Genomic DNA, 15,551 nt, shown 5'->3' on the forward strand with positions numbered 1-15,551 from the left:
ACAATAGAATTTAAATGACACACAGAAAGACATTAAGATTGCAGTAAATAACGTACTATGGAAAATCCAGCCAGAGAGCACTTTCTGTTCAGCTTAGCTACAGAGTCAGAATGAAAGCACAGGTCGATTATTCATTTTACTGGCTCTTTTGCATTCCAGCACTATATATCTTTTAATCTTAGTGCTAATCGTTGTGTTTTTTGTTTGTTTGTTTTGTTAGTTGCTCTGAACAGTCAATGATTACATTGCCCAGTACTGCTCTGGAGGAGTCGAACTTACCAACGATGTCAAACCACAGAGGGGTGTTAGCTGGCTGCACAGACACCACCCCTACAATCTCGGTGACTCTATCGCTTTCCATGACTGTAAAGTTATAAAATGGCTCATCGAAGGTCAACGGTACAGGTGAAGGAGGTGGTTTCTTAATCCATTCAATGTGGAGGCGGGCCGTGGAGGACTTCTGAGGGCGCCCATTGTCCACTGCCTTTATCTACTCACACACGGAGAGAACAGAAAACTGTCTTAGAGCCCGGATCCTGGTGGAAGTCTCGATCTGTCACTCATATGTTGTTGGGCTGAGAGTCCTTCCTTATCACAGGGCCAGCAAGGGGAAGAAGACAATGGAGATCTGGAGAGAATGGGCTCAGGAATTGGGGAAAACAACTTGGTCATGTAGGGGGCCCACACCACATTTGCCAGAAGGTGATTTGAATCACTGCCAACCTTGCAGATGTGGAAAACTTGAAAAATAAATGGTGCACTTACAAATTTTAGTGTTTTACGGACACGAATGATAGTTACATGAGTAGCAAGAGCTAATTTGATTCCTTATACCTCTGGTGGTAGTGTTGGAAAGGGAACAAAGTGCATCACATAGACACATAGAATTGTCACATAGGATTCCAGGAGGATAATGGGAGGGAGTGTGGGAAAGGCATCAGCCTTGCAAAATTCGTCTCAGAGGCCCTTCAGTTACGCTAACTCTGAAGAGGTGAAAGAGACCTCTCTTGGTGGAAACATGGGCTCCTCGAGCCAGTGGGGTAAGGAAGAGGGTGTTAATGACTCTTCTTTATGGTCTGATATAAGGACTGAGTAAAGCATGTTTCCTTGCTCAGATATGCAGGGTTAACAGCTGTGGTGTCCTGGATTTAAATGTGTGTGTTGGGTGGGGTGGGGGGGAATGAAGTTAAGTCCGACAAGCAGACATCAATGACAGAAATTTAAAAATCAAAATAAAAAATGGATTTAAAAATATTACATCAATAAAAACATTTTTAGGTGCATAGCTAATAGCTATAGCCTTTAAAAACAGTGACAACTCATAGCTCCCTAATGCTATGTTCATGGATGAACACTCTACCCCAGAAAATTCCTGTGAGATGAAGGACGCTTGAAGGTAGATGTCTTAGGTAGGGTTTCCTAGGAGCAGAGTCTGAGATAGGGATTTGTGTACAAATGGTTTCAGGAGGAAGTGTTCTCAGGAGAAAGGGAGTGAAGAAAGCAGGATGGACGGGGAAGATGCTAAGCAAGGGTGTGGTCTCAGTTGAAGTCTAACTTCAGCCTGATCCCAAAGGGAGCTCTGAATAATTGTATCAAAGTGTTGGATCCACCTGGAGGCAAGGAGGTTGGACTTTTATATCTGGTGTCAGTTAGTAGTTATTGGCTGTGGGCTGCTGGGCTGGGGTAGGAGTGTGGAACCTCTTGGGCCAAAAAGTTCAGCCAAGGATGACCCTCTGGAGAAGGGGGCAGCTGTGAGCCCTTAGCAGCCAACACTCACAACAGTTGGGGGATGTCTGCACCAGCCTGATAATGGGGATCTGGACAGGGTACCAACAGTATCCACTGCAATCCATCCAGTCCTCAAAGATTCCCATTGGCAAGTCTCACACAACTGCAACAGCACATATTACATGAGAGCTGCTAATGGTAGAAACAGGGCTGTTTTTTATTATTATCGTTATTTTCTTTTCTCTGCCCACTCTTCTGGATACATTACTGAGCAGGGAAAGGAATCCAAGTCCAGACCATAGGAGTACAAAGATAAGTAAATGCACTCTGACTACCCTTTAAAATAATAAAGGATTGACCATTCACAGTGGACAAGGCTGAAGACTAAGAGAAGGATGGAAGATGGTGCTAACTCTTGACAGTTGTTGAGACCCTGGGAAGTGTCCATCACCTGTGAGGCTAAGCAGTCCCCCTTTGGGCATAGGCATTACAAGTCTAAAGTGGTTAGGGGTGGGGAGTGCAGGCTGGCACCTTAGATATGGGAGTTTAAGCCTCTATTTGAGATGGTGCTCTTGTTTGGTTTAATTTTTAAGTTTCTAACAATGAAAAATTTAGTCAGTTTTTACTTAAGTTTTTTCACTTTTTACAGAATGAGCCTAGCTATGATTTGTGTCTCACAATTTATACAGCTAAATTCATGTTCTAACCCATTGTCAACAATTACAAGAGTTGTTTTCTTTGGGAGATTTTCAGGACATAATGAGTGGTGGGAAGGTTATGTCACTCTGCTATTCCCCTCCCCTCAGTTTACATCTATGCTCAGTACCTTGAAGTGATCTGGGGCCACAGGAAGTGTAATTGAGTAAATGATGGAGCAGGCTGTGTACTGGGAATGGGGAGTTTGGCTGATAGGACACAACCAAAGGAAATGGCCTCATTAAGAATATCACTGAAACAGAAAGTAGCCTTCCACTGTTGTGTGGCTGCACTTTTTACCCCAGAGATTTTTTGCTTAAAAAATATACATGACTAAGAAAATAACTTCCTCCCCCGCATTAATGTTATTGAGGTTCAAAAAAATCTTACCGTTAGAATGTCATAACTCCCTGCTGTAAATTGCTTTCTGGAAGAAACCATGCCAGTCTTAGGGTCAATGAAGAACTTTCCATCATCATTCCCATCCACGATACTGTAGGAAATTTCTGCGTTGGGGCCCTCATCTCTATCAAATGCAAAAGCCCTATAAATGGGTTCTCCCCTCTTCTTCCGGTCACGTTCTGGCAGCTTGATCTGGTAGACCTTCTCTGGGAACTGGGGCTTGTTGTCATTTTCATCCAAAACCTGAACCACCACCCAAATGGTTGACTGTTTTGGAGAAAAACCACCATCTGTCACAGTCACCTGAGTTTTGAAAGAGAAAGCATTTTACAATTAGAAAAGAGAGAAACGTTTTTCGCCACTCTTTCCCCTGCCATCTCATGAAAGGTCTATTCTGTGCCTTAGGGCATCTCAACTTCTCTTATTCCTGTAGCTCATGTCAAATGCATAACTCTTCATAGTTCATCCATAAAAGCAGGGAAGGCCCTAAATCCAGTCATGGAAATCATTGCTGAAAGGGCAGGAAGGAGGCAAGGCTCTTATTGTGGTGTGGAGTGGAGAGGGAGAAGAAATAGGATTGACTTTATGAAATGTGTCAGGTTATATAGCTGTAGTAGACTTAAAATATGCTCCCCTCAACAGACACAAAAAACAATATAACCTTTATTATATGTTAACCCATGGGTATTTCATCTAATTCTTGGGAACTGCTATCAGCATTCGAATTCCTTCAGTATTCATGTTCCTTTCTTTCTTTTCCATCTTCCTGTAAAATTTGTGATTTTTACATTGTCACCAAACAAAAGGAAAACTCTGATGTATACTTCACAATTCTGATGGCTGGTTGTAAGCACCTTTGACAGTTAAAATATGTTTTTAACAGTCACAAAATAATTTTTTTCCTCTGTGGGAAGTCGGGGGGATGGCCAACCCCTTTCCATATCTGAGATGCTATTCTTATGCGTGTCTGTGAAAATTGACAGACGAGAGAAAAGAAGAAGAATATGTAGATAAGGAATTTGCATGGCAGATGTAAAATGTCTTTGAGTTTTAGTGTGAATAATCTTCTTCTTGGTCATAGTGATGATAATTATTATCATATTAATACTTAATATGCAGATGGGGCCATATAAGCACTCTTCCATGTACTATCTCATTCATTTTCCAAAAACACTCTCCTCAGTAAGTGGGGCAGTTTTGTTTACTCGCATTTTGCAGGTGAGAAAACAGAGGCTTGAGGTCTCATTATTATGAAGCCTAAAGTCAGGTATTGAACTTTTGGCAATTCTTGATATTGTGTTTAACCACAAAACCTAGAGGAACCTCTACTCAATTTTTAAATCATTACCTTGAATAAGACAGCTTATTACCTCAAAATACATATTTGGAGGCTGGAAGGAACATAAAGATGCACTCAGCATCAATAGGAGAAAAACAACAGTAAATAACAGCCTCTGGTCATCCAGTTTTCCACCTAATGAAGCAACCTGACAGGAAAAATGAGGGGAAAAAAAGGCCCAAAATGTGGAAAAACAAATTTATGGCTTTTTACAAAAATGGAACTGCAATCTAGTTAGGTTTCTTTTACAAGCAGCTTAGGAGAATGGATTTAATAGACTTCAGATGAATTTTCGTAGGAGTTCTTGCTTTCTTTTAAAAATCCATCACCCTGATACCAAAACCAGACAAAGATACAACAAAAAAATAAAATTACAGACCAATCTCACTGAAGAATATAGATGCAAAAATGCTCAACAAAATACTAGCAAACAGAATCCAACAACACATTAAAGGATCATACACCATGATCAAGTGGGATTTATCCCAGGGATGCAAGGATTCTTCAATATATGCAAATCAATCAGTGTGCTACACCATATTAACAAATTGAAGAATAAAACCCATATGATCATCTCAATAGATGCAGAAAAAGCTTTTGACAAAATTCAACACACATTTATGATAAAAACTCTCCAGAAAGTGGGCGTAGAAGGAACCTACCTCAACATAATAAAGGCCATATACAACAAACTCAAAGCAAACATCATTCTCAATGGTGAAAAACTGAAAGCATTGCCTCTAAGATCAGGAACAAGACAAGGATGTCCACTCTCGCCACTATTATTCAACATAGTTTTGGAAGTCTTAACCATGGCAATCAGAGAAGAAAAAGAAATAAAAGGAACACAAATTGGAAAAGAAGAAGTAAAACTGTCACTGTTTGCAGATGACCTGATACTATACATAGAGAATCCTAAAGATGCCACCAGAAAACTACTAGAGGTAATCAATGAATTTGGTAAAGCTGCAGGATACAAAATTAATGCACAGAAATCTCTTGCATTCCTATACACTAACGACAAAAGATCAGAAAAAGAAATTAAGGAAACAATCCCGTTCACCACTTCAACAAAAAGAATTAAATACCTAGGAATAAACCTACCTAAGGAGGTAAAAGACCTGTACTCAGAAAACTATAAGACACTGATGAAAGAAATCAAAGATGACACAAACAGATGGAGAGATAAACCATGTTCTTGGATTAGAAGAATCAATATTGTGAAAATGACTACACCACCCAAAGCAATCTACAGATTCAGTGCAATCCTTATCAAATTACCAATGGCATTTTTTACAGAACTAGAACAAAAAGTCTTAAAATGTGTATGGAGACACAAAAGACCCCGAATAGCCACAACAATCTTGAAGGAAAAAAAAACAGAGCTGGAGGAATCAGATTCCCTGACTTTAGACTATACTACAAAGCTACAGTAATCAAGACAATATGATACTGGCACAAAAAAACAGAAATATAGATCAATGGAACAGGAGAGAAAGCCCAGAGATAAACCCACACACCTATGGTGAACTAATCTATGACAAAGGAGGCAAGGATACACAGTGGAGAGAAGACAGTCTCTTCAATAAGTAGTGCTGGGAAAACTGGACAGCTACATGTAAAAGAATGAAATTAGAACACTCCCTAACACCATATACAAAAATAACCTCAAAATGGATTAAAGACTAAACGTAAGACTGGACACTATAGAACTCTTAGAGGAAAACATAGGAAGAACACTCTTTGACATAAATCACAGCAAGACCTTTTTTGACCCACCTCCTATAGTAATGGAAATAAAAACAAAAATAAACAAATGGGACCTAATGAAACTTAAAAGCTTTTGCACAGCAAAGGAAACTATAAATGAGATGTAAAGACAACCCTCAGAATGGGAGAAAATATTTGCAGACAAATCAACGGACAAAGGATTAATCTCCAAAATATATAAACAGCTCATGCAGCTCAATATTAAAAAACAAACAACCCAATCAAAAAATGGGCAGAAGACCTAAATAGACATTTCTCCAAAGAAGACATACAGATGGCCAAGAAGCACATGAAAAGCTGCTCAACATCACTAATTATTAGAGAAATGCAAATCAAAACTACCATGAGGTATCACCTCACACGGGTTAGAATGGGCATCATAAGAAAATCTACAAACAACAAATGCTGGAGAGGGTGTGGAGAAAGGGAACCCTCTTGCACTGTTGGTGGGAATGTAAATTGATACAGCCACTATGGAGAACAGTATGGAGGTTCCTTAAAAAACTAAAAATAGAATTATCATATGAACCAGCAATCCCACTACTGGGCATATACCCTGAGAAAACCATAGTTCAAAAAGACACATGCGTGCTTCCCTGGTGGCACAGTGGTTGAGAGTCTGCCTGCTGATGCAGGGGACACGGGTTCGTGTCCCGGTCCGGTAAGATTCCACATGCCGCAGAGCGGCTGGGCCCGTGAGCCATGGCCATTGAGCCTGTGCGTCCGGAGCCTGTGCTCCGCAATGGGAGAGGCCACGACAGTGAGAGGCCTGTGTACAGAAAAAAAAAAAAAAAAAAGACACATGCACCCCAATGTTCATTTCAGCACTATTTACAATAGCCAGGTCATGGAAGCAACCTACGTGTCCATCGACAGACAAATGGATAAAGAAGATGTGGTACATAAATAAAATGGAACATTACTCAACCATAAAAAGGAATGAAATTGGGTCATTTGTAGAGATGTGGATGGACCCAGACTGTCATACAGAGTGAAGTAAGTCAGAAAGAGAAAAACAAATATCGTATATTAACGCATATATGTGGAATCTAGAAAAATGGTACAGATGAACCGGTTTTCAGGGCAGAAATAGAGACACAGATGTAGAGAACAAACGCATGGACACCAAGGGGGGAAAGTGTGTGTGTGGGGGGGGGGATGAACTGGGCGATTGGGATTGACATATACACACTAATATGTATGAAATAGATAACTAATAAGAACCTTCTGTGTAAAAAAAAGAAAAATCCATCCAGTTTCCTTCCAAGGTTATTTTCCCAATTGGTTTGTTATGTTTTACAAAAGAAACACGTCAGGCCATTAGGTGCCAAGGCTGGATTTTGACTCTTGAGCTAATTCTTGGACATGGTAATTTCTGGAGAGGCATGTTTTACTGCTGCTGCTGAACTAAAATGTTATACTCCCAGGTGAGCTGTGTTGACCAAAACATGTTGATTTCTTGGCCGCTCAACTCCTCTGCCTCTCTTTACTGCTTGAACGGCTCCTTTTCCAAATCCAGACAATTCTCGCTGTCTTTACCGTGCACAAAATCACCTCCTCATTGCTTGTCAACAAACTCCCTGCAGTGGGCTCCGAGGTGGAGCTCTGGGGCTGCCTCAGGGCCAGGTGGCTGCCAAGGAACAGAGAGGCCCTCCTGGCTGCAGTTCACTGCTCACCTGAGGATTGTGCTGCTATAAAGATGCTTCCTTTCAGGGTTGACCTGGATTTAAAAACCCAGGTCCTCGAGGTATCTGCTTATAGGCAGGGAAGGGTGGCAGCTGCAGAGGCTCATGAAGCAGCCTCCACGCATGAGATGGGAAGCAGGCACACCTACATCACCGCCTCACCCTGGGTACCAGCTCTCATGCTCCCTCAGGCCACGTGGGCATCCTTCAGGTGCTCCAACACAGTGTCTTCCACCTCAGGGCATTTGCACATGCCGTCCTCTCCCCCTCCCTTCACTGGATCTTGCCTACTCATCCTTTGGATCTAGCTGAAATGCCATTTCCTCAGAGACGCCTCCTTGACTTCACAGACCAAGCGCCGGCCCCCCACTCTCTCCACCTCCTGAATTATGTACTCTTAATTCACCCTATAGTTTTCTTTTGCAACACTTACGGTTGTGGAAATTAATTAAATACATTCTCCACCAAGCTGATAGGCTGCATAAGGGCAAAAACAGATTTTGCCTTTTTGTTCACTGCTCTCACCTTTGTGTCAAGCCGTGCTCCATGTTTACTTATTTAATAAATTAGACTCTAACTCAGGTACTATTTGGACAAGATCGTTAGCCAAAGCTGTCTCACCTTGTAAAGCCTTCGTAGATCATTCAAGGCCCTTTATGAAGTCACCCCAAGCTGCCTCTCCACCCATAACGCCTCCATTTCCTTATCCAAGGCTTTAACTACCACCTGTTTGCTGATCATTCCCCGATATGCACTCTTGTGTCTAAACCACGTTCCCTACCTCCAAGCCAATGCGTTCAACTATTTCCCAGGAATCTTCTCTGTGGACCTCTCACATGCACCCCAACCCCCCAAAAGTCACAGACAAATCATTATCCTCAAACCTCCTCCTTCTTCCACTTGTGTCGTCTCAGTGATGACCACCCCCCCACATTCACTCACACACTGGTCTGCACCAGAATCCTGGACATCCATCTAGTGTCCCTGTTCTAACTATCCACATCCAAGCAAATGTGAAGGCCAGCAGGCATCTCTCACGTGCACCCCTCACGCCAATCTCTTCTGCCATACTGCCCTGGGACAGGCCTCATTTGCATCTTGCTTGGACTCCCACAGGGGCCTCCTGGTCTCCCTGCCTCTAGCCTTCACCTTTGTTGTAAGGCGTTATTTCTTCCTCAAAAATCTGATCATGTCACTGACCTGCACAGCATTTTTTCAGGGGCTCCTTGAGGCTGAGGATCTGGCCTGCCTTGATTCTCAACATGTGCCACCTGCCCCTTTCCACCCTCCATGCTCAGCTACACGGTGAGCCTGGGGGTTCCTGAGTATGCCATGCTCTTACACCTCCATTCCTCTGCATAACTGTTTGTTTACATAGAAGGCTTTGTTTTGGGAATACGCCTGACTCATTCCAGAAGCTTGAGTTCAAACACTCCTTCTGCGAAGCCATTCCTGCTTCCTGCAGACTGCTGTGGACGCCCTCACCTTGTTCCCACTCCACTATGTGCATAGTTCCAGGATGCTAATTATCATCTTACAATTTATGTGTCTGTTTGCTTGTTGGTCTGCGCTCAATCCTTCCAGACCATGAGCAACTTGAGGTCAGGGACCATCTCATTCCTTGCTCTGTTCTGACACCTGGGACAGTTCTAAGTGCCAAATACATGTTGTTGAGTGAAACTGAGAATTAATCTACCCCAAACTCTTCCCTATGATAATAAATGGAGAGAACATTCAGACAGTGAAGGGTCTCTGCTTCTTTACCTGTAGGAAATGAAGAGACTGATAACGTAAGATCTCTCAAGTGCTTTATGATTCTCTGAATGGGGGTCAGGTAGAGGTAGGCACAATTTTAACTGTGCACTCTGGGGTTCATACCCATCTTGCGTCACTGAGGACATTGCCGATCCCATGATTACTCATAACGATTTCTAGCTACTTCCAAAACTGTGCTTGCCACTGTGGACACTTGTCTACAGTTTACTCAAATGATCTATTTGTGTGTTGGCTCCTTCAGGACACTGTGAGCCACTCGAAGGTAGGAACCTTGTTTTCTTCATCTCTTTCCTGGAAACTAGTGTACTCTTGATAAACGTTTGCTGAACTGAACTAACTCAAAGTCTTAAGGTCCGTTATCACTCCTCTAGACCCACTCATGTCTCCAGCCATGTTGGTACCTGGAATATTAATTGTTGACAATTCCGTCAGCTCCTCAGACTTCACACTTCATGCTACCCTAGACCTCAGCCCGTCACGTGGAATTAGCCTATATGGAAGGAGGAATAGCACTGGAGACATAAGCCAAACTGAGATGAATCCCCATTATCTCCTCCTCTGCATCATTTTTCATTAATGATGCAAGGAATTAGCCATTGTTTAGAAACTATCCATGTGTCCTCTCACTCTGCCACCCTAACCTAGATTTTCTGTTCTCATCATTGATCAATAGTCAGTGGCTTGGCAATTAATCAAAGTTCTGAAAGATTAATTTCTTTAGTTATTTACAGCTAACAAAAGGAACCAGAAATAACACAGTACCCCTGAAAGGACAGCACAGCCCGTTTCAATTTTCTATGATACCCTTGTGGTCTGTGAATACCAGGCAGAGCCAGAAGGCAATCAGCATGGCCCAATGCATTATGATGACAAAATTACAAAGAGGAACCTGTTGTTAAGTCTATCCGTGGAAGATGCAAGAGCTTTATAGGACCAAAAATGCGTGAACGTTGAGAATTCTGGAGTTATGGCAGCTGTTGGAAGGCCATGTTTCTCAATCATTGAAACTGCCTGATGTATTTATTTTAGTTTTACCTCTCCATGTAGTAGAATATAAGTACATAAGCTGCCTGAGAGCCGAGACCTTGTGTTTCGTCCACTGCCTTGTCCCCAGTGATTACAAGAGTGTCTGAGAATATATTCAATATTTCTAAGATGAAGAGTTCAATTCTGTCATTCTCTTCAGCCCTTAATTTACCAAAAATGGCTATTTCCAGGCCACTAACCACTGGACTGCCAGGGAATTCCCCCATATTTAAAATGATAAACCTCTCTTCAGGAATTACATATCTCCCCCCCTGCTCCACTTTATATTTGCCTTTGACACTTTATATCATCTGATATATTATATACACTTCACATATAAGCTTGTTTATTGCATGTCTCCCTCTTTAAGAATATGAGCTCTGTATATGCATGGATTTTCATCTCTTTTGTTCACAGATATTTCCTGAGCATCTACAACGGTGGATGTAATAAGCATTCAATAAATATTTGTTAAATGAATTAATAAAATATTCATCCAGTGCCTTTTTCTAGGCAAATTGGGACATTAACCAACCAACCAACCAACCAACCAGCGAGCATGGATTCCTATCAAATTCACCCCTCCCCCATGCCGCAAATCCTCTGCAGTGTTCCCGACCTGCAATCATCTGGCCTTAATTTAGATATTTTCAATAAGAAGAACTAATCCCTTATGAAGCAGTCCACTTGTTGTTTGATAGGTTCAATCTTCCCAAAGTTCTTCTTCTTATTGAACCTGTTTCTATCTACCTATTCTTAGCCTAGAGTGACTGTAGCTTCCTATAGACTACTTTTACTCTTGGTAACTCTACAGAAAAACTCAAATTCCTCTCCCACATTGTCCCAGGTATCTACTGCTGAGTAACCCCAAATTAGGTGGCTTAAGATAACCATAATCTTTTTATTAACTCTCCTTGTTCTAGGGGTTGAATGGAGCAGTTCTTGTGTGGAATCTTTCATGCAATTCAAGTCCTAGGTATCTGGGCCTGTGGTCATCAAACAAGTCTTTTGGGGTTGATGGTGGCCACTGGCTGGGACCTCAGCTGGGGCTGAGGTCAACGGGCCCAATATCTACAAGTAGCCTCTTTGTGTGGCCTGTGCTTCCTCACAGCATGGTGGCTGGGTTCTGAGCATATTCTGTTGGCCAGCAGTCCCCGAGTCCAGATGCAAGAGGTGGGGTCATAAACCCCACCTCTAGATGAGAAGAGGGTCAAGTAATTTGGGAGCTATATTTTAAAACTACCATACTCATAAATCCTTAAGGATATTTGAGAATCCACACCCCAGACTGAAAAAATTCTAATTCATGTAATGTTCTCTCAGGTCATTCATTATGTATAATGAATTGCTATTCATTATACTGGTTGCCTCTGTCAGGATGGTTTCTTATATACCAGCTTCCTTCTTAAAATACGATGGCCAGGACAAAACAATGGCATATCAACCTTGCTCAGACTTGTGTAAATTGCTGTAGTCTTAGAGACAATCTCAAGTCCATTTATTCAGCTCATGACTCTACTTATATTGAGTGGCAGTCCTGTCACACAGCTCTGTGACATGATTGAATTAAACCATTTAGGTCTTTTTCTTATGAGAAGCACTAAACTATAAGTGTGTGGTTTCCTTCTGAAGGCCGAAGTACAGGATTTTACATTCATTCCTATTCAATTTCATCTTACTGGAGGTTTTGGCTCCCTATCCTAGGTTACTGGGATAATCCTAACGATGACAGGAAGCAGGTATCAAAAGCTTACTAGGGGGCTTCCCTGGTGGCGCAGTGGTTGGGAGTCTGCCTGCCGATGCACGGGACGCGTGTTCGTGCCCCGGTCCGGGAAGATCCCACATGCCGCGGAGCGGCTGGGCCCGTGAGCCATGGCCACTGAGCCTGCGCGTCCGGAGCCTGTGCTCCGTAACAGGAGAGGCCGCGGCAGTGAGAGGCCCGCGTACTGCGAAGTTCAAACACTCTCATGAGATAGGTACTACTATTACAAGCCATTTGATAGACAAAGCAACTCAATTTATGGACTTGTCCAAGGTCACACTGCCCATCGTGGCAAGGCCTTGATTTATTCCTAGCTGCTTGATTTTAAACCACGGATCAGCACACTACAGGCCAAATCTATCTGGACACTTGTTGTTGTAAATAAAGTTTTATTGGGTTGCAGCCACACCCATTCATACCATCTATGAACATGTTATCTATGACTGTTTTCCTGCTTTAAAGGTGTAGTTGAGTACTTGAAGTAGAGATTGTATGGGCCACAGAGCCTAAAATATTTGTTATTTGGTTCTTTACAGAAAAGTTTGCCACGATCTCTCTTCTAAACCTTGTGTTCCGCTGCCTCTTTGGTTACACGGATATCACTGACTGCATGTCTGCTTTGCTCAGTCCTCTGTGTGATCGTTTACATTAGCACGATTTTTCACAGGAACCCTGGAGACACTGCCATTTCTATTCTACAGCTGGAGACAATAAGACCCAGAAGCGATGTAACTTTTGCAAGTCCATTCAGCCAGTAAGTGACGGGACGTGGGTTTGCACCCCAGTCAGCTTGGCGTCCCAGCTCCTGCTCTTTTCCCTATCCTGAGCAGCCCGTCCTGTGTAGAAGCATCTGTTAACCATCTGTTTAAAATTCCCTCCCCAAGTGTGGCTTTGGATCAGCATCAAGCTCGTAGCTGTGCTTCTAGAGTCAAGCTTTTCCCTCCTTTGATAATTGGGATCATCTTCGTCTCCTGCCTTGTGGCACCCTTCCTGTTCTCAATTGCTGAAAGACTGCCACCAGGTCATGGGTCGTGGCTACAACTTCTTTCAGCTTTCCAAGACTTATTTCGTGCAGCTGCACCTTCTCTTACTATTTTGTTACACGTCTACACCTTCAGCTCCCTCTTACAGAATTCGCCACGCCCCTCGCCCTGATAAAGGCAGTGGGAGGAGGGAGGGTGAAACTGAGTGGTCCCCAGTGGCCACTTCTGTTATCTCTTACTCATCAGGCAATTAGTGTTTACTCTGTGCACTTACTCTTCTAAGTCCTTAATAAATATTAACTCATTTATCCTTATATCAGTCCCAGGGGGAAGGTGGGATAATTATCCCCACACGGCAGATCAGAAAGAGGTTTAGTGGGACTTCCCTGGAGGTCCAGTAGTTAAGACTTCGCCTTCCAATGCAGGGGGTGCGGGTTCGATCCCTGGTCGGGAAGCTAAGATCCCACATGCCTCGCAGCCAAAATGACAAAATATAAAACAGAAGCAACATTGTAACAAATTCAATAAAGACTTTAAAAATGGTCCACATCAAAGAAAAAGAAAAAAAAAAGAGGCTTAGAAAGTAAAGTGGATTCAACCTGGGCCAGGGTCTGTGCCCCTAACCACCACCCCATGCTCTCTCTCATCTAAATGCTCGTCCCAACCCCTTCCTGTGAACACGGTTGGAACATGCCCTTTCATTGGCCTCGGCACCATCGTTTCAGCTTTGAGCAAAGCTGGCAAGTCTATGGCACGTGGGCCCTGGCAGCTCCAATCTGGCAGCTGTACCCTGAGGCCACAGTAGGCATCAACAGTTCACTCTTTACACCGCAGGTGGGATGTGGCCTCACACATCTAGGATGAAATCATCCAGAGTGCTGTTACTACCGACCCATCTGCCACGGTCTAGGCTGAACACGCCCCAAATCCCAAATATCTCAGCCTCCCGACTTGGCTGCCACATACCTTCTGCCCATCTGGCAATACCCTTCCTTCTTCCGAAGTACTCTGTGCCCTTTTTCTGAGTCTCCTGATTGGTCTGAGCTATTTCAGCACCTGATACTTTTCTAAAGCAGAAGACAAAGCTTAAAGGAGAGTTATTTTTACCTCCCCCCCCCGTTTCATTATCAAAAGTCTAAAGACCTGGCTAATAGATTCTGTGCAAGGAAGAACTCTAAAGATAAAGCCAATTAAACTAAGGCAGAGTTTCCAACCACATGAGGCAAGTCAGTGTCAGATGTGCTGCAATATTTGATCCTCCTAACTCCTGAGTAGATGCCTGTGACCTCTTACAGCTGGATCTCTAACTGGGGCTGGCCTTTCCCTTTACCTAAAGGTATCATACAAATGTTATCATCTTCTATGTGCACCATAAAGGGAAAATGGTTAGGAAGCCCTGTAATAAATTACAAATAATGTCACCCTTCTCTTGGATCTGATTATATTCTAACACAATATGCCTGGAGGTCACTGGATTCAAAGGACACTCTTTCCATGGGTAAGATTTTAGATGCTGGTGCCGCTGACAGTTAATTCTGGTGAGGTTGCCTATCTACTTTCACCAAGGACCAGTTGTGGATAGCACAGTTTTTACCACTTACCTGTGCTTGGGTGTCTCCATTTATGGTCACCACACAGGTAGGCAAATGGATGAAAGGACCACTGTTGAGTATTTTCTTATCCCTGCCATGTCGCCATATGTATTGCAGAACCTCAGGGTAGGAGAAAGTCTCTTTCCTGACCTCTATTATATTCAGGAAAGCACAGTCACTAGACGTTAAGAGAATTCAAGAGTACGTGGAGTTTAGACCCCATTCTGCCTCAATCTGCTCACTTTACAGATGAGGAAATGGGTGTAGACCAATGAGCTTCTTAACCCAACATCATATTACTGGCAATAACCTCAATCTTTCCAAGAGATTAGTTCCACAATTTCAAGCTGCCCTTTGAGTTTCAAATGAGGCATACATTCATAAATTCCCAGATATAAATATCTGTGTGATTTCAATATGGCCGAGGCTTTAATTTAGGTATTTTTCAAAATGCTAGACTCTTGAAACAATAAAAGAAATGTGTTTAGAGTAGATGTTATGTTTACTTTTCATGTTTACTTTTTATCTTCAAAATGTTTCCCAAACATTAAATCTTTAATCTACCCAAGATAGCAGAGGAGAGGTTGAAAACAACTTTATCTCCTCCTCACAAGTGAAGCAACAGAGAATGACCTTCTCAAATAATAATCAGGGGCTGATACCAAGGCAGGGGGTGGAATTCAGACCTGTGTGCCTATGGGTTCAGACTCCTGCATTGTTGGGAAGACAAGTGCTTCCTGCCATTTCTAGAAAGGAAACTATGAGCAAACAGTAAATTAGAGGGTAGGTTTC

General features: G+C 42.7%; 1 protein-coding gene across 2 annotated transcripts in view; it reads right to left on the reverse strand.

Moving 5' to 3' along the window:
• The window catches only part of FAT3 (FAT atypical cadherin 3), a 560,923-nt gene that overhangs the window by 144,829 nt on the left and 400,543 nt on the right, over positions 1–15,551 (reverse strand). For both annotated transcript variants that reach the window (XM_073808321.1, XM_033862147.2), the window contains exons 4-5: positions 2,815–3,129; positions 280–490 (exon numbers count right to left, since the gene is read on the reverse strand). In XM_073808321.1, coding sequence (XP_073664422.1) covers positions 280–490; positions 2,815–3,129 — 526 coding nt within the window. The remainder of the gene's footprint in view (positions 1–279; positions 491–2,814; positions 3,130–15,551) is intronic.

Source organism: Tursiops truncatus, chromosome 8, assembly GCF_011762595.2.
Source record: "Tursiops truncatus isolate mTurTru1 chromosome 8, mTurTru1.mat.Y, whole genome shotgun sequence".
Classification (NCBI taxonomy): Eukaryota; Metazoa; Chordata; class Mammalia; order Artiodactyla; family Delphinidae; genus Tursiops; species Tursiops truncatus.